The 23,237-nt window shown below is 39.9% G+C and overlaps 2 protein-coding genes across 3 annotated transcripts; one reads left to right on the forward strand and one right to left on the reverse strand.

Moving 5' to 3' along the window:
* Positions 1-2,218: 2,218 nt before the first annotated feature.
* On the forward strand, positions 2,219-6,796 carry c6h2orf49 (chromosome 6 C2orf49 homolog). 2 transcript variants are annotated; one of them, XM_017704669.2, is made up of 4 exons: positions 2,219-2,370; positions 4,219-4,376; positions 4,486-4,858; positions 6,385-6,796. In XM_017704669.2, the coding sequence occupies exons 1-4, from the start codon at positions 2,245-2,247 to the stop codon at positions 6,439-6,441; spliced, it is 714 nt and encodes a 237-aa protein (XP_017560158.1). In that variant the 5' UTR covers positions 2,219-2,244; the 3' UTR covers positions 6,442-6,796. The 2 variants fall into 2 exon arrangements, with proteins under 2 accessions (XP_017560158.1, XP_017560159.1); XM_017704670.2 differs by having other exon boundaries at positions 6,388-6,796.
* A 436-nt stretch (positions 6,797-7,232) lies between these two features.
* On the reverse strand, positions 7,233-22,075 carry fhl2a (four and a half LIM domains 2a). The gene is made up of 6 exons (XM_017704666.2): positions 21,940-22,075; positions 15,990-16,166; positions 11,829-12,003; positions 10,421-10,590; positions 9,928-10,114; positions 7,233-7,935 (listed from the first exon to the last, which is right to left on the reverse strand). Exons 2-6 carry the CDS (start codon positions 16,143-16,145, stop codon positions 7,784-7,786), a joined length of 840 nt encoding a protein of 279 aa, XP_017560155.1. The 5' UTR covers positions 16,146-16,166; positions 21,940-22,075; the 3' UTR covers positions 7,233-7,783.
* Positions 22,076-23,237: the final 1,162 nt, after the last annotated feature.

Consider the following 23,237-nt stretch of genomic DNA (forward strand, 5'->3'; position numbering starts at 1 on the left):
AGTTATATTGTGTCACAGAATCCAAAAAGAAAAGAAAAGGGAAAAAAAGAAAAAGAAACTAAATGTCTCTTGTGTTCCATTCAGGCAATCTATAACTTGTCTAAAGGCAAAACACAACATTCTTTAAACAATTGTACAACCCCAATTCTAATGAAGTTGGGACGTTGTGTAAAACATAAATAAAAACAGAATAAGATGATCTGCAAATCCTTTTCAACCTATATTCAATTGAACACACTACAAAGACAAAATATTTAATGTTCAAACAGATAAACTTTATTGTTTTTTGCAAATATTCTCTCATTTTGAATTTCATGCCTGCAACACGTTCCAAAGAATTTCAAGGAATTTAGGGATTTCATCATCTACATTCCATAATATCATCAAAAGATTCAGAGAATCTGGAGAAATCGCTGAAAGTAAGCGGCAAGGCAGAAAACCAACTTTGAATGCCCGTGACCTTTGATCCCTCAGGCGGCACTGCATTAAAAACCGGCATCATTCTGTAACGGATATTACCACATGGGCTCAGGAACACTTCAGAAAACCACTGTCAGTGAACACAGTTCATTGCTCCATCTACCAGTGCAAGTTAAAACTCTGCCATGCAAAGAGAAAGCCAGATATCAACAACACCCAGAAACGCTGTCGGCTTCTCTTGGCCCGAGCTCATCTGAGATGGACTGACACAAAGTGGAAAAGTGTCCTGTGGTCTGACAAGTCCACATTTCAAATTGTTTTTGGAAATCATGGACGTCGTGTTGTCTGGGCCAAAGAGGAAAAGGACTGTCCAGATTGTTATCAGCACAAGGTTCAAAAGCCAGCATCTCTGATGGTGTGGGGGTGTGTTAGTGCCCATGGCATGGGTAACTTGCACATCTGTGAAGGCTCCATTAATGCTGAAAGGTACATACAGGTTTTGGAGCAACATATGCTGCCATCCAAGCAACGTCTTTTTCAGGGACGTCCTGCTTATTTCAGCAAGACAATGCCAAGCCACATTCTGCACGTGTTACAACAGCGTGGCTTCATAGTAAAAGAGTGCGGGTACTAAACTGGCCTGCCTGCAGTCCAGACCTGTCTCCCATTGAAAACGTGTGGCGCATTATGAAGCGCAAAATACGACAACAGAGACCCCGAACTGTTGAGCAACTGAAGTTGTACATCAAGCAAGAATGGGAAAGAATTCCATCTACAAAACAACAATTAGTGTCCTCAGTTCCCAAACGCTTATTGAGAGTTGTTAAAAGGAAAGGTGATGTAACACAGTGGTAAACATGCCCCTGTGCCAACTTCTTTGGAACGTGTTGCAGGCATCAAATTCAAAATGAGTGAATATTTGCAAAAAACAATAAAGTTTATCTGTTTGAACATTAAATATCTTGTCTTTGTAGTGTATTCAATTGAATATAGGTTGAAAAGGATTTGCAAACCATTGTATTCTGTTTTTATTTATGTTTTACACAACGTCCCAACTTCATTGGAATTCGGGTTGTAATTTTTTATTACCTATGACAACAATGACTTCACAAACCTGTCATCTTGACTACGAGCCAGACAGAAAGCTTGTTCAGAAAGCTGCTCCTGAGACTGAAGGTTTGTCAAGCTACAGCACTGCTATGCTGCTAAGAGGTTGCCATTGAAATGGCTGAAAAGGTAAGCTTTCTGAATGATTTTGTCATGTACTTTAATATGTAATTTTCGAGTTTCTCGGGTTTTGTTTATGTGGCTCACTAAACGTCTGTTGGCTTTCTCACTTTTACCTGTGGTTGTCCTCCTCAGTGTCTGCTTTTGCCGCATTACGTCCAACACATATAAACTTAAAAAAACCAGCAGCATGAATATTGATAATTGTACTGTTAACATTAGACTGTTGATGGAAATTGTCCCAACATTTGCAGTTGTATTTAACAGAGTATAAGTAACATTAGATTTTTTAACCGGTATCCATCTCGAAACCCCTGTCCTTTAGTAACGCAAGTGTAGTAGGTTATGTCTAAATAAATAAAATTAAATAAAAATTAAAAATATAAATAAAATAATTTTAAAAATAAACGAATAAACAAATCAATACATAAAAGCAATAGTGATGTCTTTTTTTCCTAATAAATAAGTTAAGAAGCCTAACTTTTTAAAAAATTAAGTTAAACATTACATTATTAGTGCTGAGTTTGTTGCTGGAACATGAACATTTTAAAAAATTGAAGTCCCACTTCCGGTGTTGTGGGAAGTGGAAAGAAAAAGATGGCTGCCTACGGCGGCGGAGGTGACGGAAAGATGAAAAAGTCCGATGGAAACGTGTCTGAAACGGACCTCCTGCTTCACCCCGAGCTTCTGTCTTCGGAGTTCATTAAACTCGTGTTACATGAGGTCAGTTCAGCGGTTCCTCTGTCGTTTCAGGTGGCAGTTAAACAGTGAAGGAGAGGCTGAATGATCAGGGCTCAGTGGAGCTGCGGAGCCGAGCCGAGCCACTGTTTACGCTGTCTGTCTGTCTGTCTGTCTGGCTGGCTGGCTGGCTGTCTGTCTGTCTGCCTGCCTGCAGGGATGCTCAGCGTTCACATTTAGAAGAGCCGTATCTGCTCCCCTATCCGGGGTCCTCTCTGTGTGGAGTCTGCATGTTCTCCCCGTGTCTGCGTGGGTTTCCTCCGGGTTCTCCAGTTTCCTCCCACAGTCCAAAGACATGCAGTCAGGTCGATCGGACGTGCTAAATTGCCCCTAGGTGTGAGTGACTGTGTGTGTCTGCCTGTCTGCCCTGTGATGGACTGGCGACCTGTCCAGGGTGTATCCTGCCTTCCGCCCGATGACCGCTGGGATAGGCTCCAGCACCCCCCGCGACCCTGACAGAGAAGCGGCTTAGAAAATGAATGGATGGATGAATGGATGAATGAATGGATGGATGGCTGGATGGATGGACTATCTGCTCACATTGCTGCCATTCCCCCGTGTATACTATGTTGAAAATGACATGAACTGTCTTCAGTATTTTAGCGCTGTGCTGAGACGGCAGGTGAAAATGACGCCCCGGCTTCATTTCCTTCAGCAGCTTCGTCGCTGCTGCTTTAGTCTGTTTCTGGATCACGACGTTTAGGGCTGGTTGTCGTTGAGAAGTTATGGAAATCGATAGGGGTTCGAGACCACTAGCTAGTTCCCTGTAGGACAATCGTAGGTCCTCTTATTAAACCCCAAACTGCGTCTGGAATCAGACCCAGAACAGCTGTTTTACATTAGAGTGATTTACTCGGTCATTTCGGCCCATCAGGAAAACTCGAATACCGTTACTGACTAATGGACACCACTTGGAACCAACAGAAACTTTTAATGGTTTTGTCAGCAAATGGACTGCTGTGCTGTTGCTCATACCTCTCATTTTTTAGGTATGTCGTTTTAATTTTAAATAGCTGAACACAGCAGAACAAACTTTCTTTGTAGTTTCTATACTGAAAGATGCTGGATGTGATGCTGGAGCACTGCAGTTCTATAAGGTCTATAAATACCTCAGTACTTCTAGTTTTTTGGCCTGCTAAGTTGAATTTTGGAAAAATAATTTTAATCCTACTTGAGTAGCATTATTTCACCTAAGTAACAGTAGTTTTCCTGAATAATGGATTTAGGCTACTTTACTCACCTCTAGTTATGTCCAGGTGTGTTTTTCTGAGCTGAAAAGTTTCTCTACAAAAAGAGTATAATTAGTCCTGCTCAACTGGATTTAATGTAGTTTGTGTGAAACATTAAATAAAAAGTTTTTTAAAAATAATATTTAACTGACACTACTGGTGCCTTTTGTCTGTTCAGATTAATCAAACCTCAGAAAAAAACAAAATGTTGTTAGATGTTTTATGAAAATGTGTTTGTTTTGTGATAGAAGTGATAGATGTTATATTTTTGCCACATCACCCAGACTTATCAACACCTCATTTTTGCCAGAAAGAAATGCCCCTGAAGATGGAGAGCTGGAGAACTTCACAGTGGTGGTTCTGTGGATCTTGACAATACTGCACAGATCTTATAACTATACAACAACACCTGGATCCAATGAACCACTTGTGTAACCAGTTCTTCATCTTGATTTCTAGCAAAAGTGAGCTGAGAATAGGGATCACATATCAATGTTATAAGTAGTTAACTTTATTTAGAAAGTTTTCTCAAAGAAATGTAACATTACAGGACCACATAAGACATTTGATGACTTAGCACCTTTTTATGTGTTCACTTTTCCAGAGAAAGATAAATACGGAAGATAATCAAGACCATGACAGACTCACTGAGCTGTATATCCAGCATGTTATCCCTCTACCACAGCGAGAACTTCCCAGTAATAGATGGGGGAAAAGAATGGAGAAGACAAAAGCACGCCAGGGCTCAAACCGTGCACAGAGGTGATTGATAGGGTGAAGACCAAAAAGAGGTCTTTTTAAGTTTCTTGATACTTGACACCATATAAACCATTCCTTCATCCCCTCTAAACATGTCTTCTTTTTTTTACAGCTCGAGCACAGATAGTGGCAGGAAGAGGCCTCTGATTGTGTTTGATGGAAGCTCCGCCAGCACTGGCAGCGTTAAACTGAAGAAAGCTGACGATTTACTGGCATCTCTGGTTACAGATCGCTTAAAGCCCCCACCTTCCAGCATCAATCTCTCCAACCCTATACGCAAGCTTTCAGGGTCCTCCACAAACTGTTCTCCATCCTCATCTGCTCCATCTTCCACCCAGGCTCCAGCATCAACTTCAGTTAGTACCAGGAGTCTTACAGGCAATGGGAGCCTCAGTTCCTCCTCTTTGTCATCCTCAGGACACTCCAGCAGCACAAGCACAAAGCTAAAGCGTGGAGCACCAAGTGATGGAGTGCCTGGAAACCCTGTGAGTACAGACAGATAATATAAACCAGGCTCTTAATGTGATTTTATTTATGTTATTGCCCGGTATCTGCTGTCTTTTCACAGCTGTTAATGACAGTCCTTCTGCAGTTGTTCACGGGATAAGAGATGTACTGTATTGTTCCATTGGCTCCAAAAGTTCTGACAATTTTAAACATAGATTTATATTTACGCTACTTAGAATGTATCACAAATGTTCATATTGCATTTTTTTTCTACGTTTTGAACAAAGTCCAAGTTTATTATCTTAATATACTACATATGTATCATGAACTCTTATCTGCTAATTCAGGTGTTCCTCAGTGCCAAAGTGACTTGAGAATTTTCAGTGCCGGAAACAATATTTGCTGACAAACTATTGCCACTTTAGACCAAACGATTTTTCAAGGAATTTTACTGTCAAAGTCAAATTTCCAATGTCAGAATAAAGGCATGAGAGTTTTGCTAGAGTGGTGCGCTCCTGTGATCTCGATCGTTTGGTAAGCTGGGCAGGATAGCTGTCTTAAGTCATACAAATAGTGACGTGGACACTGTCAACAATACAAGTACAGCTGTGGCCGAAAGCTGCTTCTTTATCCTTTTCGTTGTAATACAGTTTCTCTTATAGTGACCGTGCAGTCTAAAACTCTGTGAGTAATGACCCATTGTCTTTACACGTGAGAGGGTGTCAGGACTTTTCTCAGGGTGTTTTCAAAGTCTTCTTGTGTATGGTTAGCAAAAGTGTTGTCTTTCAACACTGAGGATGGTTTCTTAACAGAACATTAAGAATAGTTGTCATGGTTTCTGCAGTGATATCTGAAACAGGTAATGTTTTATTGTGTTATTAAGCAGAGCAAGTCTGATAGATTACAGTTACACCAGTAGTAAATCCTACCCTCTATTGTCCCTGTTATTTTATTCAGTAGCAGTAAATTAACATAACTATAATACACATCCATTGTGACAGTGCTGAACACTGTTTCAGTCATGACATGGAACTGAACTTGCCATTAGCTGTGCCTTTACCCCTCCTGAAATGCTTTGGCCTCATGCTGATTTTAGACTAGTCCAACTCAGGCATTGCACCGCAGTGAATTTTCCACGTGAAGCATTAAATCCGTCATAAGCAGTGGCGCATTGAAAATGAGGAATGTTGATGTCAGTATTACTAAAATCATCTGATATTAATGGTATGTGGGAATCAGTGACCTCTGCCCCCAAACCCCAATCTTTACAATTTTATACTAAACAGCATTTTGTAAAGTATTTGCCCTCATAACACCCATATACAGCCCATTGAAGAGATAGGATGTTTTCGCACCTGGCCAATGTATACCTTTAGTTCTTGGCTCATTTTTATCCGCCCTGATTGAACTTGATCAGCACGGGCTGTGCAGTAGACTAGGTGATTAAGGAGATGGTATTTTAAGAAAAGGAGATGGTGTTTTATTGAAGGGTGAAAGTGCTTTAGAGAAATGAGATGGTGTTTTAGAGAAATGTTGCCTCTCATGAATGTCTTTCCTTTTGCAGCAGGAGCTCAAGTCACCTGAGGTGAAAAAAAAGATTCAACATGTCACATGGCCATGATCTCAGATGTCCCACCAGAAGCCCTATGCAGGAAGAACTACTGTTATCTTTCGGAGGGTCTGTTTGCTGTGTCTCTCAGCCATGTGCCCTATGACAAAAGAAGCCATAAAGGGAGAACGAGCTTCAGCATTGGAATCTGGATGTGTTCTTCATTCTACTGTACCACTGTGTACGGTACTACAGTGTATCGAGATCCTCTCATACATGTGCCAACAGTGGACTAATTAAAGAACTTTTCTGTTGAACGCAATACCTCAGACCAAGTAGTTCTGTAAAAAAGTGGTAATGGCTTCCTTTAGAAACACTGTTAAAATGTCCTTTTTACCTAAATAAAGAATGGCATATGTTCACTAAATCTTCTTCCAACATGCAATGGTTTTATAAAATCAATCAGAAGTGACTGGAATAGAGTCCATATTGGTTTGGGGAAGATATCAATGTTATTCTATTAGATATGTCAGCACTTTCGTGATATTTAGGATGGATGGCATCTGGAGTAACATTTTATGAGTATCCTAATAGAAATGTGCACAATTCAGGAGTGCACTTTAACTTGAGACTTTTATTGAGAGTGTTCAAAGAGTGGACTTGTTTGCTCAAATATATTTCCTTTGTTTAACAAGGTTTTTGACACATTGATCTAAATTTTTCTAGCTGCCTAACAACACTGTGTTTACCTTCATATCCACTAGGGGGTGCTATTTCTCTGTGTCCCTTTAAAACATCACTTTTGATTCATATATTTTGGTAACACACATTTTCCAGGATGCAACATCAGAAAAGGCTCTGAATTGTTTTAATGTTTTTATTTGCATTCTTGGTTACACACAGTCGTTACTGGGAAATCTTCACAAATATAAAGCAGAATCTTTTTCCTTATTCTCCTGTTAGTTAGCAATGTGTTAGGCCATAGTAAAACTGCTGACAAAGAGGAAGAAGGGCTTGCTTATAAATGCTTTCTGACTTCAGTCCAGATCTGTAAGTAGATTAGCTTATTAATAGACATCTTAATAGTTCATTTTTACTTTTTTTCTAATGTTCATATTTTTTGCAGTTACTTTCCAAGTGTACATGTTTAATCATGAAGCTTTACTGCTCATCCTATATAGACAATAAATACCTATGACAAAAATATGTGACAATTATTTCTTATCTTAATTATTATCAACTACTGCAGCTGTTAGTGGAGAGGAAGTACATGGATTTGCCTGTTCCTATATGTACAGTGTGGTAATTGCTGGTGTTAATATTTTTTGTTATGATTAGGATTCATATGGGTTAATTAGTGTTTACCCATGCTGCATGTCTCTGCATTTCTCTGTTATGTCAGAACTTCCGTGTCTCAGATGTCTTTGCCGCACTCAGGGCACAGGATGTCATCTCTCTCAGTCAGGAAGCCTCGGCCCACAAGAGACACTGAGCACTTCTTGCAGTTGAAGCAGTCGTTGTGCCACTGGCGCTCCTCAAAAGAGATGTACTTGCTTCCTCCAAGGCCTACAGATCAAAAGTAAGAGTTAAGAGACTTCAAGAACAGGCAGGACTTTGAGTTAACTGGATGATTTAAGGCAAAGATCAAAAGTCTTTTTGGACAGTTCTCACTTAGTGCCAACTTACACAGCTTACTGAGAAAACCTAAGGTGTGTTTGACAAAGCTTAGCTTGATAATTTAAGCCAGAAATGAGAACTGTACCTTAGAAATGGTTGCTCTTCTACTGGACAAGGTTGACTTGGGCCCAACTAACTGAATAGCCTGCCAAAGAGCTTTTATAGCAGATACTTTGTGCAGTGTGTACACTTAAAAATCCAGGTGCCAAAAAAAGATTCTTTGGAACAATGCTATAGAACAGTGGTTCCCAACCTTGGTGCTGAATTACCCCTGCCCTGCACATTTTAGCGTTTACCCTGCTCCCAACACACCTGATCTAATAGGCTCAATATGAAGCCCTTTGTGACTTCAAGTGAGTGTGTTGGGAGCAGGGAAAACACTGCAATGTTCAGGGCAGGGGGTACTCCATGACCAGGGTTCGGTGTTTAGGCTCTGCTGCCAAACATGACATTCAAGGTACAGCGCATAATTAAATCTGCAACAGGAGCAATGCTATCTATCTACCCACCACCCATTTCAATGCTCATTTTAACATGCCCTCATCAACTTGGCCTCACCATTTCCCCTCAGGAGGTATCCCCCATACACCATCCTAAGGGTTGTTCCATTACTTTATTAGCTCAAATGGACTGTGCTAGATGAGCCTTTGAAGGGGAGAGGGATGAAGTTTTGTCTTCAACACCCAAAAAATGGTGTCCAAAGCATTAGCAATAAAATATTTTAAAATACTTAATATTTTGAAAACTGCTCCATTATACAACTTCATTACATTACTCTGCTAGCTTTCAAAATCCAGCTACAAAAAGCATCTAGCAGCCACAAAAAGAAATACATGTGATTTTAAACTAAAGCTTACTGATAGATAAAAGCAATTATACACAAAATTAGAGTTCTAGGTTTAGACTTAAAAAAACAAAACTGAGTGACTGACTAATTAGCACACTAAGGTCCTTGCTGTTGCCCCCCCTTGTTGTATATTATACAATCTATTACACACACACACACACACACACATACATACATATATATATATATATATATATATATATATATATATATATATATATATGGGGCCATCCCCCACCCCCTACTTTAACTTCCTTCCCTCGTTCCTCATGCCATTATGAGCCATTAATGCACATAAGCAATACCAAACACACTGTTTTTGTAGTTGACTTGTGTAAATGTTTAAAACTGACATTTTTCATGTGTGATAGAATTCAGGTCTCTGTCTGTGTGAATTTTCTGTTGTAAATACATGGAGATTCATCCCAAATTGAAATGCAATCACTTCAGTAGTAAAAAAAAAATGAAATGCAATGTTTGCATGATATTATTTTTCCACAGTGACATATGACATGTGCCAAACTGAAAAGCAAAACCTATACTACATTGTTTGTTTTCATGATTTCCTTACTAAAAAACAATTCATGAGGATTTGCATTCACAAAATGCTGAATTTGTGTCAGAATTTAATACAATCCACCTTGAAATGTAATCAACACATTGCTATACCTTTTCCACCATGCAGTTCTTTAAACAGTGCTAAATCGATGTAATGAATCTTCTTTTTTGAAATATTTGCCTTATTTAAGTGTCCCTATTTAAACATGATCATATGTGTATTGTATTTCACTGTTATGCAAATACTTAAATTTTCAGTAAAAAAAAAAGGTCAAGCAACTAAAACCACTGTAGTAAAAGATTACTTCTGTGTTACTCTCTAAAACCTGTACAAATCTCTGCCACTCTGTACCAAATAAACATGAAGGAGCCTTTTATTTTTTGTTGTATGCCATGACATTGTATAACTGAACTGAACAACTGGTTCTCTCTTGGTTTTCCCAGTGGTGTGCTTGTAGATGAAGATGTGTGAGTACCGCTGATGGGGCTGGTGCAGGAGGCACACTTCTTGGCATACAGGTTGCAGAAGCAGTTGAGGCAGTAGGCAAAGTCATCGCGAGAAGTGAAACGCTGGCCAGACAGCTGCTGCTTGCAGCCAGTGCACAGGAAGCAGTCCTTATGCCATGGCTGATCGTGGTAAGTCACTCCTCCAGTGGTGATGGGCTGGAGAGAGGAGGAGGAAGAGAAGCAAGACATGAAGACCCGCACAGGGCTTCAATGTGCATTCCTGAGATTCTTAGCGAGCTGTTAATGACATTTGCTCTCACGCTGAAATTCCAGCCTATTTTCAGCTCTTGTGAGACGGTAGATCAAAATGCTCTTTTAGACATTTGCGTGTTGACCAGCTTGTCACTATTGCTGCTCTGATGTATTTTTTGAAGGAACAGCTTGCAGGGTGTGTTATCAGTAAACAAATCAGTAGGTGTTAAAATCCAGAGTGTGGAATAAACATGTTGCAATAGACTGTACCTTCTTGCAGTGCACACACTGCATGGCAAACTGCTTCTCGTAGCAGGGCACACAGTAGTTATTGTTGTCCTTAGGGATGAAGCTCTTGGTGCCAATGGGCTGCTGGCAGCGTTTACAGGTAAAACATGTCTCATGCCAGCTGTTGCCCTTATGCTCCATCTTCCTGGAGCCTGACAAAACAAGGCAAAGAGATGTACAAAGAGTTAGGGTAGTGGAGGTGAAAATAGTGTGTCATGTGCATGATGTCATGAATATTTTTGTACTACATACATATTTAAACCTTAAAGATTCTCCTAGCTGTGTTTCGCTTTGTACTAGACAAATCTATCTGCATGTGATCCATAGTCTGAACCTATATTACTAAAATGCAGTCTTTGAAATAGAAATCTCTGTTAAAGATAGTTGTTCCAGGGCTCTTTAGTAAGTGCAATGGTTCTATTGAGAACCATGAGCTCTATATAGGACAATATAATGGTTCTACTATTGTTATGATGTCAAGGTTGTAACAATAGCAGAACCCTTTTTGGTGCTACATAGAACCATTTTCAATAAAACAATATATAGCACTTTCTCCATCAATCTGAAGAGCCATTTCAACCTTGCAAAGAACCATTTAAGTATAAAATGATTCTATATACAAATGATTGTAAACAGAACTATTGTCTTTACCAAAGAGCCATGTTTTTAAGTGTGTCTTGTGTGTCTTACTGCCTCACAGCCCAGAGCAAGAAAAAAAAAGAAGAAAAAAAAAATCACAGTGCCGTTGTGTAAATATAGGGAGGACAGAGCTGCATTGTTTTATAAAGAGTCTGGCTCGATTTTGATCTTTCCTGTTGCTGAACTTGAGATTATTCACTCTGAATGGGGAGTGCTTCTCACAAGACAGTGAGAAACTGGCTTTGTTTCACATACCAAAGTCAGCTCTTATCTTTGTCATATGCAGCCTCCCTTATTTGGCTTTATACAGACTTTCTGTTATGAACATTTCTAAAATGATTTTGCAATAACTCACATTCTTTAATAGCATGACTAGTTTTTGTTAAAAAATTATTTGTGTCATAGTTCAGGTGTTGGTTTATTTTGTAATGGACTGAAAAAAGGCAGGTTGATGTGTCATACAAGTTGTCTGATGATCTGCAGTATTTCCAGTGGCGAAGAGATGAAAAGGAGTAATGTGCTACTTTAAAGTCATATTATATTTCTGCACTGAATTATTATCTGCTCTCCATAAGTCCTAGGCTTTTTGCCCAGTCTAGAAAGCAGCACTTCATCTTCTCTATAGAGACCAAATTGGTGAATGAATTGTTTTCTTCCAGAAGTGGGGTGTCTGTATTCTGTGAAAAAGCATTTTAATAAAAGTAAAGCCAGACGATAGGCTAAATATCTCCCACACTGAACTGTTTCTCACCAGGCATGATGGTCTTCTTGCACTCGTGGCACTTGGAAGAATACTCATTGGAGTAGCACTCGGTGCACAGCAGTTGATCATCCTTGGTACAGAAGGGTTTGTCCACCAGTGAGCGCTTGCATTGGAAGCAGTGGAAACACTCCTCATGCCAGTGGCGGTCCTTATATGACAAATCCTATGGCAACAAGAAGGGGACCATCATTGGGTTTGGGTGGTATAATGGTAACAAATTATAACAGTTAATTCAACGGGATTTCAAAATTACATTGTGTCATTTTTAATGTGACGTATCGGAGCAGTTGTAAAATCTTTAGCATGTACTCACTAGATTAATTTTGTTAAGGACTTTGATGTTAGAGAGTGTGACTAGACGTCACCCTGCGTGTGCACAGGAAATCAGAGTAAGAGATGAGAGACGAGAGCTGGGTAGCAAACAAGCTGTTGGAGAAAAAAAAATATCTGCTTATGTATGCCATTGCTATGACCAGCAACAGCTGGAAAATAAAGCACCATGACTTGTGAAAGCTGTTTCTCTTTTAATAGTGGTGGATGCTACAATGTTTTGGAGGTAAGCCTACTGATTGGTAATGTGGGGGCTCACTGATGGCAGAAAAACTAAGCATGATGATAGCTCAGTGATGATTAGAGCCACGCACCACAGAACCTGTTCAATTTCATCTTTCATTACAGCGCCGGTCACGCTTATGCTCTCATATATCCTCTAAACGAGTGTCATTTAAGCATTAGTTAGCTGGACCCAAACCTGTGCTGTGGTGTGTGGTCGTTGGCCTGTTAACTAAGCTATTGTTAGCTCAGCCAAAATGCTAAGGTTTGAAACCTCACAGAACAGGTTTGATCTTGGCTTACGGTCACTCCAACACCAGTCACTTGACTTGTTCTCTCTCAGACATTAGTTTTTACGATCAGTATGGAGCACCAGTGAGACTCAAAACCTGTGTTGTGTAGCGCTGTTTGGGTCTGTCACTGCTCACTAGGCTAAAGTTAAGTTAGCCGACCCGCTGAGCCAAACACCACCAAATAAGTTTAATTTCGCCTTACTGTCTTTTCAACACCAGTTCCTTCATCCCACCAATTCAACTTCATTCCCTCAGAATTTGTGTTATTATCATCTAACCTTATGTCTGTACTTTAATTGGTGAAAATACATGTTCTGTGGTGAGCAGAGCTGTTATCATGCTAGCTACACTAATGCTACCAGTTTGTCTTTCCTAGTTAGCAGCATTGCTTAACATTTAGCAATTGGTAAGATAGTTGGTTTGACATTTATTAAATGATGGCTTGAAAATTGTGCACTGCGTTCAGTTCAAGAGAATTTTGAGAGAATAAAAAGGCACGCTAGGCTTTCTGAAAGTCCTGACTGAATTAGTGAAGCAGTAGTCTAACTAGGATTTAGTCATATTTGTTTTTAGACATGGGAAAACAGCTGCTGAGTCACTGTAAAGCTTCTACATACAATTCTCTCTCTCTCTCTCTCTCTCTCTCTCTCTCTCTCTCTCTCTCTCTCTCTCTATATATATATATATATATATACACACACAGTATCTCACAATAGTGAGTACACCCCTCACATTTCTGCAAATATTGTATTTTATCTTTTCATGAGACAACACTACAGAAATGAAACTTGGATATAACTTAGTCAGTGTACAGCTTGTATAGCTGTATAGATTTACACAAACTCACAAGTGAGTCCACCTCACAGTGAACATGTCCAAATTGTGCTCAAAGTGTCAAGATTTTGTGTGACCACCATTATTATTTAGCACTGCCTTAATCCTCTTGGGCATGGAATTCACCAGAGCTACACAGGTTGCTACTGGAATCCTCGTCCACTCCTCCGTGATGACCTCATGGGGCTGGTGGATGTTAGACACCTTGTGCTCCTCCTCCTTCCGCTTAAGGATGCCCCACAGGTGCTCAACTGGGTTTAGGTCTGGAGACATACTTGGCCAGTCCATCAACTTTACTTTCAGCATGGCATTTGTCATCTTGGAGGCGTGTTTGGGGTCATAATCGAGTTGGAAATGGAGGGAAGGGGATCATTCTCTGCTTCAGAATATCACCGTACATGTTGGAATTCATGTTTCCCCTCAATGGCCCACAGCTCCCATGTGTTTGTTTGGATCTCCTCCTGTGTTCGCCTAATTTGACCGGCGGCCCAGCGCTAAGACGACGATGCGGTTTAAAACTGTAAGCGTCGTCTGGGAAGTGAACAGGGTCGGTGTGGATAATAGTTACTTACTTCTCTGTTTCAGCTCCATGATCGATTCCAGAGAGCAGCATTCAAAACTGAAACTGTACATGAAGTAGGACGGCTTTTAGCGCTAACATTAGCTGACTAGCTCGCTAGCACAACTATCGCCGCGTCTCGAGCCACACACTTCTGTACTTCACACACTGCACTAATGAGTGCATTTCTAATGATAGAGACGTTATTTTAACACGCCATGTAGTGTAATCTTCATCCGTGTTTCCTCTTCAGATACTCCAGCATGGAGGATGTGTTCCGTGCCAGCTAAAGGTCGGCTTTACAAGCAGCACAACTACAACCTTGTTTTCTGAGTTTAGCTCCCGCACTTTTGAGGATTTTGTTCTTGAAGCTGCCATCGCGCTGTTGTTGACTCTCCAGTAAGCGCTTAATGTCAAAATGTTCCTAGTGAGTGCGAGAAAGACATCAACTAATCGACTACTAAATTAGTTGCCGACTAAGTCGAATAATCGTTGCACCCCTAGTTGACTGTGAGGTGTGCTCACTTATGTTGCCAGCTATTTAGACATTAATGGCTGTGTGCTGAGTTATTTTCAGAGGACAGCAAATCTATACTGCTATACAAGCTGTACACTGACTACCTTAAGTTATAAGCTGTTATAGTGTTGTCGCATGAAAAGATATAATAAAATATTTGCAGAAATGTGAGGGGTGTACTTTTTGTGAGTTACTATATGTATACAGTACTGTGCAAAAGTCTGGGGCACCCAATACACATTTTTAAAATCTATTTATTTGTGTAGTATGTCTGTATTTGCTGAGAAAAGTGTTCATATTTGAATAAACAAAATGTATAGAATATTAATAATTTATTTATATAGATAGATAGATAGATAGATAGATAGATAGATAGATATGCACAACTTGCTGTTCTCTAACAAGGAGCTTAACGGCAAGGTGGTGGTGGTGGTGTTACAGTGTGGGCAGGTGTGTCTAGTCAACAAAGAACTGCCCTAAACTTTATGAATGATACAGCGACAAGCCCATACTACTTGAATAACATCATCATTAATCCAGTCATTGTGCCTCTGCATGAACAACACAGGCCTAATTTCATCTTCATGGACGACAGTGCTCCAGCTCATCGAGGTCGCATCATTAGGGAACAGCTGTTGGAGACTGGAGTACCTCAAACGGAGTGGCCTGCACTTTCTCCAGACCTGAATCCCATAGACAACCTATGGGATCAGCTGAGTCGCCATGTAGAAGCTTGTAACTCTGTAAACCAGAACCTCAATGACCCGAGGGCCGCCCTTCAAGAAGAGTGGGATGCCATGCCTCAGTATTTAATGCTCAAGGGTACATGACAAGATACTGAGACATTGACATTTTTTGTTGTTATACCCACCACTGTTGTTGGCTTTTGTTTCAATAAATTGTTTAAGATGAAGAAATCACCATTGCATACTTCTACTTAAATGCCCTACCTTCATGATATAGTATCACTGTAGCATGAACTTTTTACGTTATCCATAAATTTCACCTGAAGGCCAAATATCCCTAACTTTTTGTGAGTAGTGCATATAAATATATAACTGTATAACTAAATATATAAATATATAACTGATTGATTGTAAAGTAATTATTGATAATAATAGTAGTTGCTTTATAATCAATCAATCTTAAAACATGAGCTTAGAAGAAGTCTGTAATAGATGAATCCAATTTTTTGTACCTGTTATTTGTATAAATATTAATACATTTTCCACATAATTAAACAAATACTATCGGCCCACATAAGCCTTCATATGTGTTATATAGTGTGTATTTACTTGACTTGTCTTTTTTGTTTTTTATAATAAGCTCTTAATAAGTTCTTAATTTACTCAGGTTTGATGTGTTGTAGATGAGTGTGCTTCTATATCACTTACCCTGCTGTTGCAGCCAATGGGCTTCTTGCACTCTTCACAGGTGTTGGAGTAGAGGCTCTCATAGCATTTCACACAGTAGGGGTTCTCTTCCCGCAGGACATACTTCTTCCCAAACAAGGACTCCTTACAATAATGGCAGTCATAGCGCTCCGTCATTCTTCCTCTTGTATCCTGGTCCTGCCCAAAAAAGGTGAAATGTGAGACAAAGGTTTGATGGAGTGTGCATTGCATGTGCCAGAATCATTAGAGAAGTTGGGAATGTTCTGGATGGAATGAGAGAGTTCGTTTGTGTTTGTTGAGATTGCATAAGGCTGCTGGGAAAGTAAGCAGTTCAGCATATGCTGTCCCAGAATTGTTCTTCAATTACAGGTTCATGAGATCATTTAATCAAGTATGCAGTGAAATGCCAGACTGTTAGGTAAGCATAGTTTTAGCATACCAGTCCACCATATTTAACTCTCTGGCCATCAATCAAAATCAGTTTTTTGTATCCTTTAATGCAGGACAGCAGGCCTATACGCAGCATAGCACAGGATGAAGCTGTGCAACATTCCTGACCTTACGATGTCACGCCATAGCAACCGGTCCATTAACTCACCCCCCTTTGTCAGTAAGGACAATATTGTGTGTGTGTGTGTGTGTGTGTGTTGTGTGTTAGCTAACTCACCTCCATTTGTCAGTAAGGACAATATTGTGTGTGTGTGTGTGTTGTGTGTTATCTAGGGTAGTTTTGTGCCTATTTTATATCTGTTTTATTAAACCTAAAGACCATTTCAGCATCTAAAGACAGCTAAAAACAATCTTGTTTACATACAAATTGGTGATTTCCACTTGTTTTCACTTATTATACATAGCAGAGCATGAAGCTGTGTGATAAACAGTTCTGTCCTTTACATTCAGCTCCATAGTTATTGGCACCATCAGTAAGAAGCTCATGAACAAATTTGTGGTTAATTAGCTCAAACTCACAGTAAAAACATGAGTTATATTTAAACTTTCGTTGAAGTAAATGTAGTATTTAAGAGAACTAACAATAAATAGAAAAGGTACATCACAAAATCACATGTCATAAGTATTGGCACCCCTTGAAGCTCACATGAACAACATGTGACTGAAGTGTTTAGGTTATCCATGATTTCTTGTTTCACTGGGGTATAAATAAGAGGTGACGCCTTTGCCAAATTCACATTTCACAATTCACAGTCCTTCATGAACATTATGGATCATGGTTGGATCTTCTAGCTGGACAATGACCCAAAACATCCTAATCCATGCAAAAATGGTTTAGTGACCAGCACATCAAGCATTTGACATGCCCTGACATAAACCCCATTGAAAACCTGTGTAGTGAGCTAAAGGGAAAGGGTGCAAAGAGAGGACCTAGGACCCTGGAGGGTCTGGGGAAATTCTGTACTGAGGAGTGCTGGCTCGTTCTTTAATCTCAGAAGGCTTTTTGCTGTCATGCTGGCACATGGAAGCTGCACAATATATTAATGGCAATGACTTTGAATGGTTTTGTTAAAAAAATAATAATAAGGATATTTATTTTCTTAGACTAAATTTACTAGAGTTAAAGATTAAAATGTTCTAATATTTTTAGTGGGAAATTGAGATTAAACATAAAGACGTTTTTCTATTATCATTTTACCCATATATATACAATTTTATATACCTGTGTAAATGATGTGATTTGATGGTTTGGAGCTATAAAAACAGATTAACTTAAGTTGTGTTAAAGCTATGAGAGTCTAAGCAAACAGGCCGGGTCTTGGCAGGCGGTGACAGAGACTGATAGAGAGCGTGATTCCTGCTGAATGATGGAGAAAGTTGAATGGTGGCATGCTGGTATAATGACTACTCACGGCTGCAGCTGTCTCTGTCCTGGCCCTGTTAAGCCCCTCTGCTTATCCCTCCCATGAGCCCCGTGGCGCTGTATCGCGTCTTGCCGGGTGCCAGCTGTCCTGACTGTCCTGCCGTGTGCCCTGCTGCTTCAGTGCTGTGTGGTGTGTGCGTCCCGCACGCGCTGCCCCACTCCTCAGCCCCCTGCTTTCTCACTGAGCGAGCTTCACTGAAGCCCTGTGCTGCCAAGGCTGCACTTCTCTACCAAATCCCCTTCCACAGTTTGACCATATAAGGCAGCAAATGCTGGAAACTGGGAGAAGCATGCACTCATGCTTAAATTCCCTCTCTAAATTCTCTCTCATTTGCGCAGACTTTCGCTCTCTCTCGTGTTCTCTTGCTGCCCCCCTTTTTTTCCCTTTTTTCTCACTCCTTCCTGTTTGTCTTTGCCCTTTTCTGCTCGCTCATTCATCCAAGCACTCTCTCTTCCTCAAACTGGAAAGATATGGCTGATTTTTCCAATAGTTTGTGTCACACTCTATCTCCTATCTTCTGTTGGAATGGTGTGCTTGTCATTTGGCCATATTTCCTTCTTCCTCCTTGTCTCTTTCTATTTACCCTCCCACACAGTGAAATCCTGGGGATAGAATTACTAAAGGCCTAAGCACATGGCAAAATGTGCAGGCACTCACTGTTTAGCCATTTGTTTTGCATCAACTGTCTATTGCCTGTCTAATATGTCAACCTTTGAGCACTACTTGACAAAAAATCTGCACAATTTTCATTTTTCTCCCTTCTCTCCTTTTCACTGTTAATTCCTCACAAATCTCCCAGTCCCTCTTGTCTCTTTCTTATCCTAGCATATTAAATATAGCTAGATCCCTAAATAAAACAGATTAACCAGATTACAAGCGTCATGGCAAACTATTTTGTGAAGTTATGCAGCTGTTGTTGGGATGAAGTGACATTCAGTCTTTGATCCTCGAGTATAAAGTGATTCTAGATTTGGACCTAGTTGGCTCTTCTGCAAAAGAGGGACTAGAGTGTATCACTACAGAGTAATGTCTCAGTTCACTTTTCCCCATGTGACCTACAGGTTGAGACATGCTTTCAGTCTCATGTTTTTCAGCAGAATTAAATTGTGCTTTGTTTGTTGCTGATTTAATTATGTTTGTAATGGAATGTTACTATATTATAAATCTGGAAACATCACCACAGGACACATGATGGCCAAGGGAATTGCTTTGGCTCCAGAAAGAGGCCAGACTTTTGCCCTATGGTCCATATTTCATGTATTTTTATCCGTATTTTTATCCCCTCAACTCCAGCTATATAACATTGGTGTAGTTCTAGCCACCAAAAATGCATAATACATTTTTACATGACCATTTTCCAACAGGTTTTTGTCAAGCTTTTAAGACTACTGCATGTAAATGAGCTCTGTTTTGATTGGCTGTCCTGTGTTGTAACTCATTCAAAAAGCAGTCTGGGCTTATTATAACTTCAGCATGAATGTGTAGAGATAAACTGCTAAATGGCTGACTGGATGGGTATATGTAAATATGTTGGTTGTTGCTGAAGCATTGCACTGAATGGGCTGGTTTTGCAGTTTAATTTCGATTTATGGACTTCGTGGACTGAAGAGGAAGCCATACAGTGTTTATATACTACATCAAATGCTGTGGATCTCAAAAAGTGAAAACAGTTTGGCTTCCCTTTAAAGCTATGAAAATGCACAAAAGATTGATGAACTACAAGCAGTTTCAATAATCATGGATAGTTCCACTTCGCTGTCTGTTCTCTTTATATGTTCATTATGATCTTAAAGTTCATCTCACTATCTAATTAGTTTTTAACAAATTATTTTATTTCTTTTTCCAGGCCACTTTTATATTTGTTTATACATTTACTGCATTTATCAGTATGGAACCACTAGTAAAATAACATTTAATAGCATCTTTTTTTCCATTCGTTCCTTTTCCATACTTTTTACCAAAAACCGCAGTAATATCAGACCCCTCCTGTCAACACTCTTTTGTCATATTGTGTTTGGCACCCGCACTCTCCACTGACCTTGAAACCTTTCTGTCACCTCTTTTAGGCCCCTAATCTCATACCCCTTTACTATCTCTGCCTATGTTTAGCAACCGTACCACCACAGCCACAGAACCACATCATGCACACACCAGCTGAGAGGGCAGTGCAGCCCCACACAGAACGCCAAATGCTTTAAGAGGCCAGAGCAAAAAAAGAGCACTGGAAGACAGGTGGACGGATGTCTCGTGATTAAGAGTCACGCCCTAAACCACAACCAGATACATGCCCATCCACTCTTCTTCTCATTCTGTATGCGCAGAGTGGATGGAGGGAGGAATCTGACCACCCAGTATGGGCCTATAAATGCCTCTATAAATGAAGCCTAGCATTTTCCTATTAAATACAAAGTGTCACATACCATCCCTCACTTAACTAAAGGTGCACACTTAAAAATAGATGGTTCTTCAAGGGTTGTTTAGGAAAGCAAATGGTTCTGTGTATATAGAACTTTGAACACTCAAAGAACTCTTAGCATGATTAAAAGGTTCTGTGCATGGTGAAAGGGTTCTTCAAATTGACGGAGAGTTTGTTTTATATGGTTACACATAGAACCTTTTAGAAAAATAAAGCACTGAAATGGTTCGTCTGTTGTTACAGGCTTCGCATTGTAACAATAGAACCCTTTAATAAAGTTTCTTCTCCATCAATCCAAAAAAATAAAAATAAAAAAAAACTTCACCATGCAAAGAACCTTTTAATCACGTAGTTCTTGGAGTATACCATCAGTTTTAGGAATGGACTGAAGGGGTACCACTGAGGGTACCACCCCAGTGACACTTCAGTACCTTTTTTTTTGAGAGTGTATCTAAGCCTATACTATAAACACTATAGCAGCAGGTCACTATGAAAGTGTACACCTTGTAGATACATACACATTAGAACTAAAGGTTCTGTGCAGGTACATTTTTCATTCATCAAGGTACAAACAATGTAACTGTTCCCTTAAAGATGCAACATGGGTTTTAATGTCCAATTGTGTACCTTAAATACATGTTCCCTTGTATCTTTTCATAATGTAATGTTTTAAAACAGAACAATAAAATAAAAAGCCTGGAGATGAGACAGGGTGTGTGGAGTCAATGCAACTTAGAAAATATCATTTCAATGGTACACGGTACACTTAAGGGTACTGGCCCAGTGACAGTTTATTACTTTTTTTCTCAGAGTGTAGTATGAATCTCATAGCTGTTACAGAATAATGCCCTGCCTAATCCAGATACTGTTGTTTCCCTTAAGTAAATAGTTGACACTTCTTTCTTTTCATTACAGATGTTAATGTGCCAAAGTCAAGAACCTCAACCCCACCCTGCCCCTGCTGTCTACATTTTAAACAATGCACTTAACCTTCCTCCGACTTCATTGCACTCTCAAACAAGTAAGCTGATGTCCTGTGCATACCAAATTCAATTCTACCTCATGAAAGAATGAGCCATCTGACTTCGCTAGATGTTTTTAAAACGCTAAGCAATACCATGAAGTAAATCATCAGGCTTTTGCTGGTTTTACGGCTTTATTAAATATCAGTGTTCCAAAGGAAGGCCAAAAACAGTCACTTTGTCTATCCAGATACTCTTTGTAAGAGCTTTACATCACATATAATACAGGAATATACAAGGATTCTTTCTACCAGACTGTAGGACAGTAGCTGAGATGATAGGAAATGAAGGAGAATTTTCCAGAAATTCTGCTAACTTTCAATTTAGGTAACATACTCAATGACTAGAGTATGAATAATACAGCCTTTCAGTGGCAATGCTGCATCCTTGGGTTCACATATGGTTTGCATATTTGGTCTTTTTTGTGTTTACATGAAAGTGGAGTGGAATAACAATGGTTTTCTTTTGACAGAGTTAGTATACAGTAGTAGTGCATTGCTCTCTTCACAGCTAATATGAGTATCTGTGAGTTGGTGATGTCTCTGCAAAGGTAAAAACTGTATTTAACATAACATACAACATAAGTTACAGTTGAGTGTTAGTGTTAGTGGCCTACCTCTGCGATCCAGGGTCCTTACCTCAGAGAGCAGCCCGTCAGTGTGGTGAGTCTGTCTGGATTGAGCAGAGTGGCTCTGGGGCAGTGATCTAGGCTCTGCTGATTGAATTACTCCACCTACGCGGTGGCTAATTGAGGTGGCAGGGTCTGAACAGGCACTCTTTATCTAGATAGGCTATAAATACCCCACAGCGCCACCAAAGATAAAGCCCACTTGCACTCATGTACACACACCCTATGCAGTCCTGTGCCCTTTTAAGGCTGTTCATTGTAGTTTTAGAATGGACACCTAATGCTCAAGCACAGATAAGTAGATGGTCATTAATATACACATAAGATTGTCTCAGAGTGTGTGTTCATGTAAAACCATCAATGATCTACAAGGATTGGGGTCACTTCAGTCATTTTACTAATGTCAGCAGGGCCAGTTCAATCAATCAAGGAGTGAAGCAAGTAAATTGATGGTCGCACTATAACATCAGGCATTTTTATGTAACTCAAGCGCTGAAGACTGCACTCACAAATAATTACTGGTATTTGAGGATGACAGAGACAAAGACGAATGATGAGCTGTAGAGGAGTGCAAATGTACCAAGCCAAGCAGATGTAGCCATTCCTACTGCACAGTGTTTTCTGCCTACACAAACAGAAATAAATCATGAGGGAGCTGCATTAATAAATCTTGTATCCATCTTTACCCACTCACCCCCCCCCCCTCCCTCCCTTTTCACAAATACACATTTACTGAGAGAGAAAAGCCAGAAAAAACAAACATCCGGTGGACGTCTTCAGACCTCCCTCCATGTTTTCATTAGAGGGAGAATTCCAGATAGTTCTCCAATGGCAGAATGTACTTGTTATAAAGCCTGCAGTTTTGTGAGAGAGGAAGTCAATCTTGTTGGCTCTTCTTTTCATTTTGAGTCAGTTTGTCTACAAATCTAATAGGCTTTCACTCATTATCTTCTTAGCTGACTGATTCAGTGTGTTCCCATGCAGATCACAGTGTTAGAACACAGTTCATCCAGGCCCAGAGTTATGCCTTCCATATATGGTTGAGCTATAGGTGGGACTTTATGACCATTTCTGCATAAGCTAGGAAGCTGGAACTCCCTTGATGAACAGTGAAAATGCTGAGAGAGGACTGAGGAACAAAGAGGAGATGGGTAGGGTTAGAAAACTTCTTTTGTTGTACCTTGTCATGGAAAATGCAAGACAGAGATTAACATTAATTAACATGATGTTAGGAGGAGGAGCTTATGGCATGGTCCTCTCCCCAAACTTCTGTTATTACAAACTCTGTTTAATGACTGAAGCAATTTA

The sequence above is a fragment of the Pygocentrus nattereri genome, chromosome 6, assembly GCF_015220715.1.
Source record: "Pygocentrus nattereri isolate fPygNat1 chromosome 6, fPygNat1.pri, whole genome shotgun sequence".
Taxonomy (NCBI): Eukaryota; Metazoa; Chordata; class Actinopteri; order Characiformes; family Serrasalmidae; genus Pygocentrus; species Pygocentrus nattereri.

Bases quoted from the DNA above. Each gene is read 5' to 3' on its own strand.
- c6h2orf49 (XM_017704669.2), top strand. From the start codon at position 2,245: ATGGCTGCCTACGGCGGCGGAGGTGACGGAAAGATGAAAAAGTCCGAT. The intron at 2,371-4,218 runs GTCAGTTCAGCG...TCACTTTTCCAG, and splicing joins TTAAACTCGTGTTACATGAG to AGAAAGATAAATACGGAAGA. The intron at 4,859-6,384 runs GTGAGTACAGAC...TTCCTTTTGCAG, and splicing joins ATGGAGTGCCTGGAAACCCT to CAGGAGCTCAAGTCACCTGA.
- fhl2a (XM_017704666.2), bottom strand. From the start codon at position 16,145: ATGACGGAGCGCTATGACTGCCATTATTGTAAGGAGTCCTTGTTTGGG. The intron at 10,115-10,420 runs GTACAGTCTATT...TCCTCTCTCCAG, and splicing joins AGTGTGTGCACTGCAAGAAG to CCCATCACCACTGGAGGAGT. The intron at 7,936-9,927 runs GTACTCACACAT...TTTGATCTGTAG, and splicing joins CTGCACCAGCCCCATCAGCG to GCCTTGGAGGAAGCAAGTAC.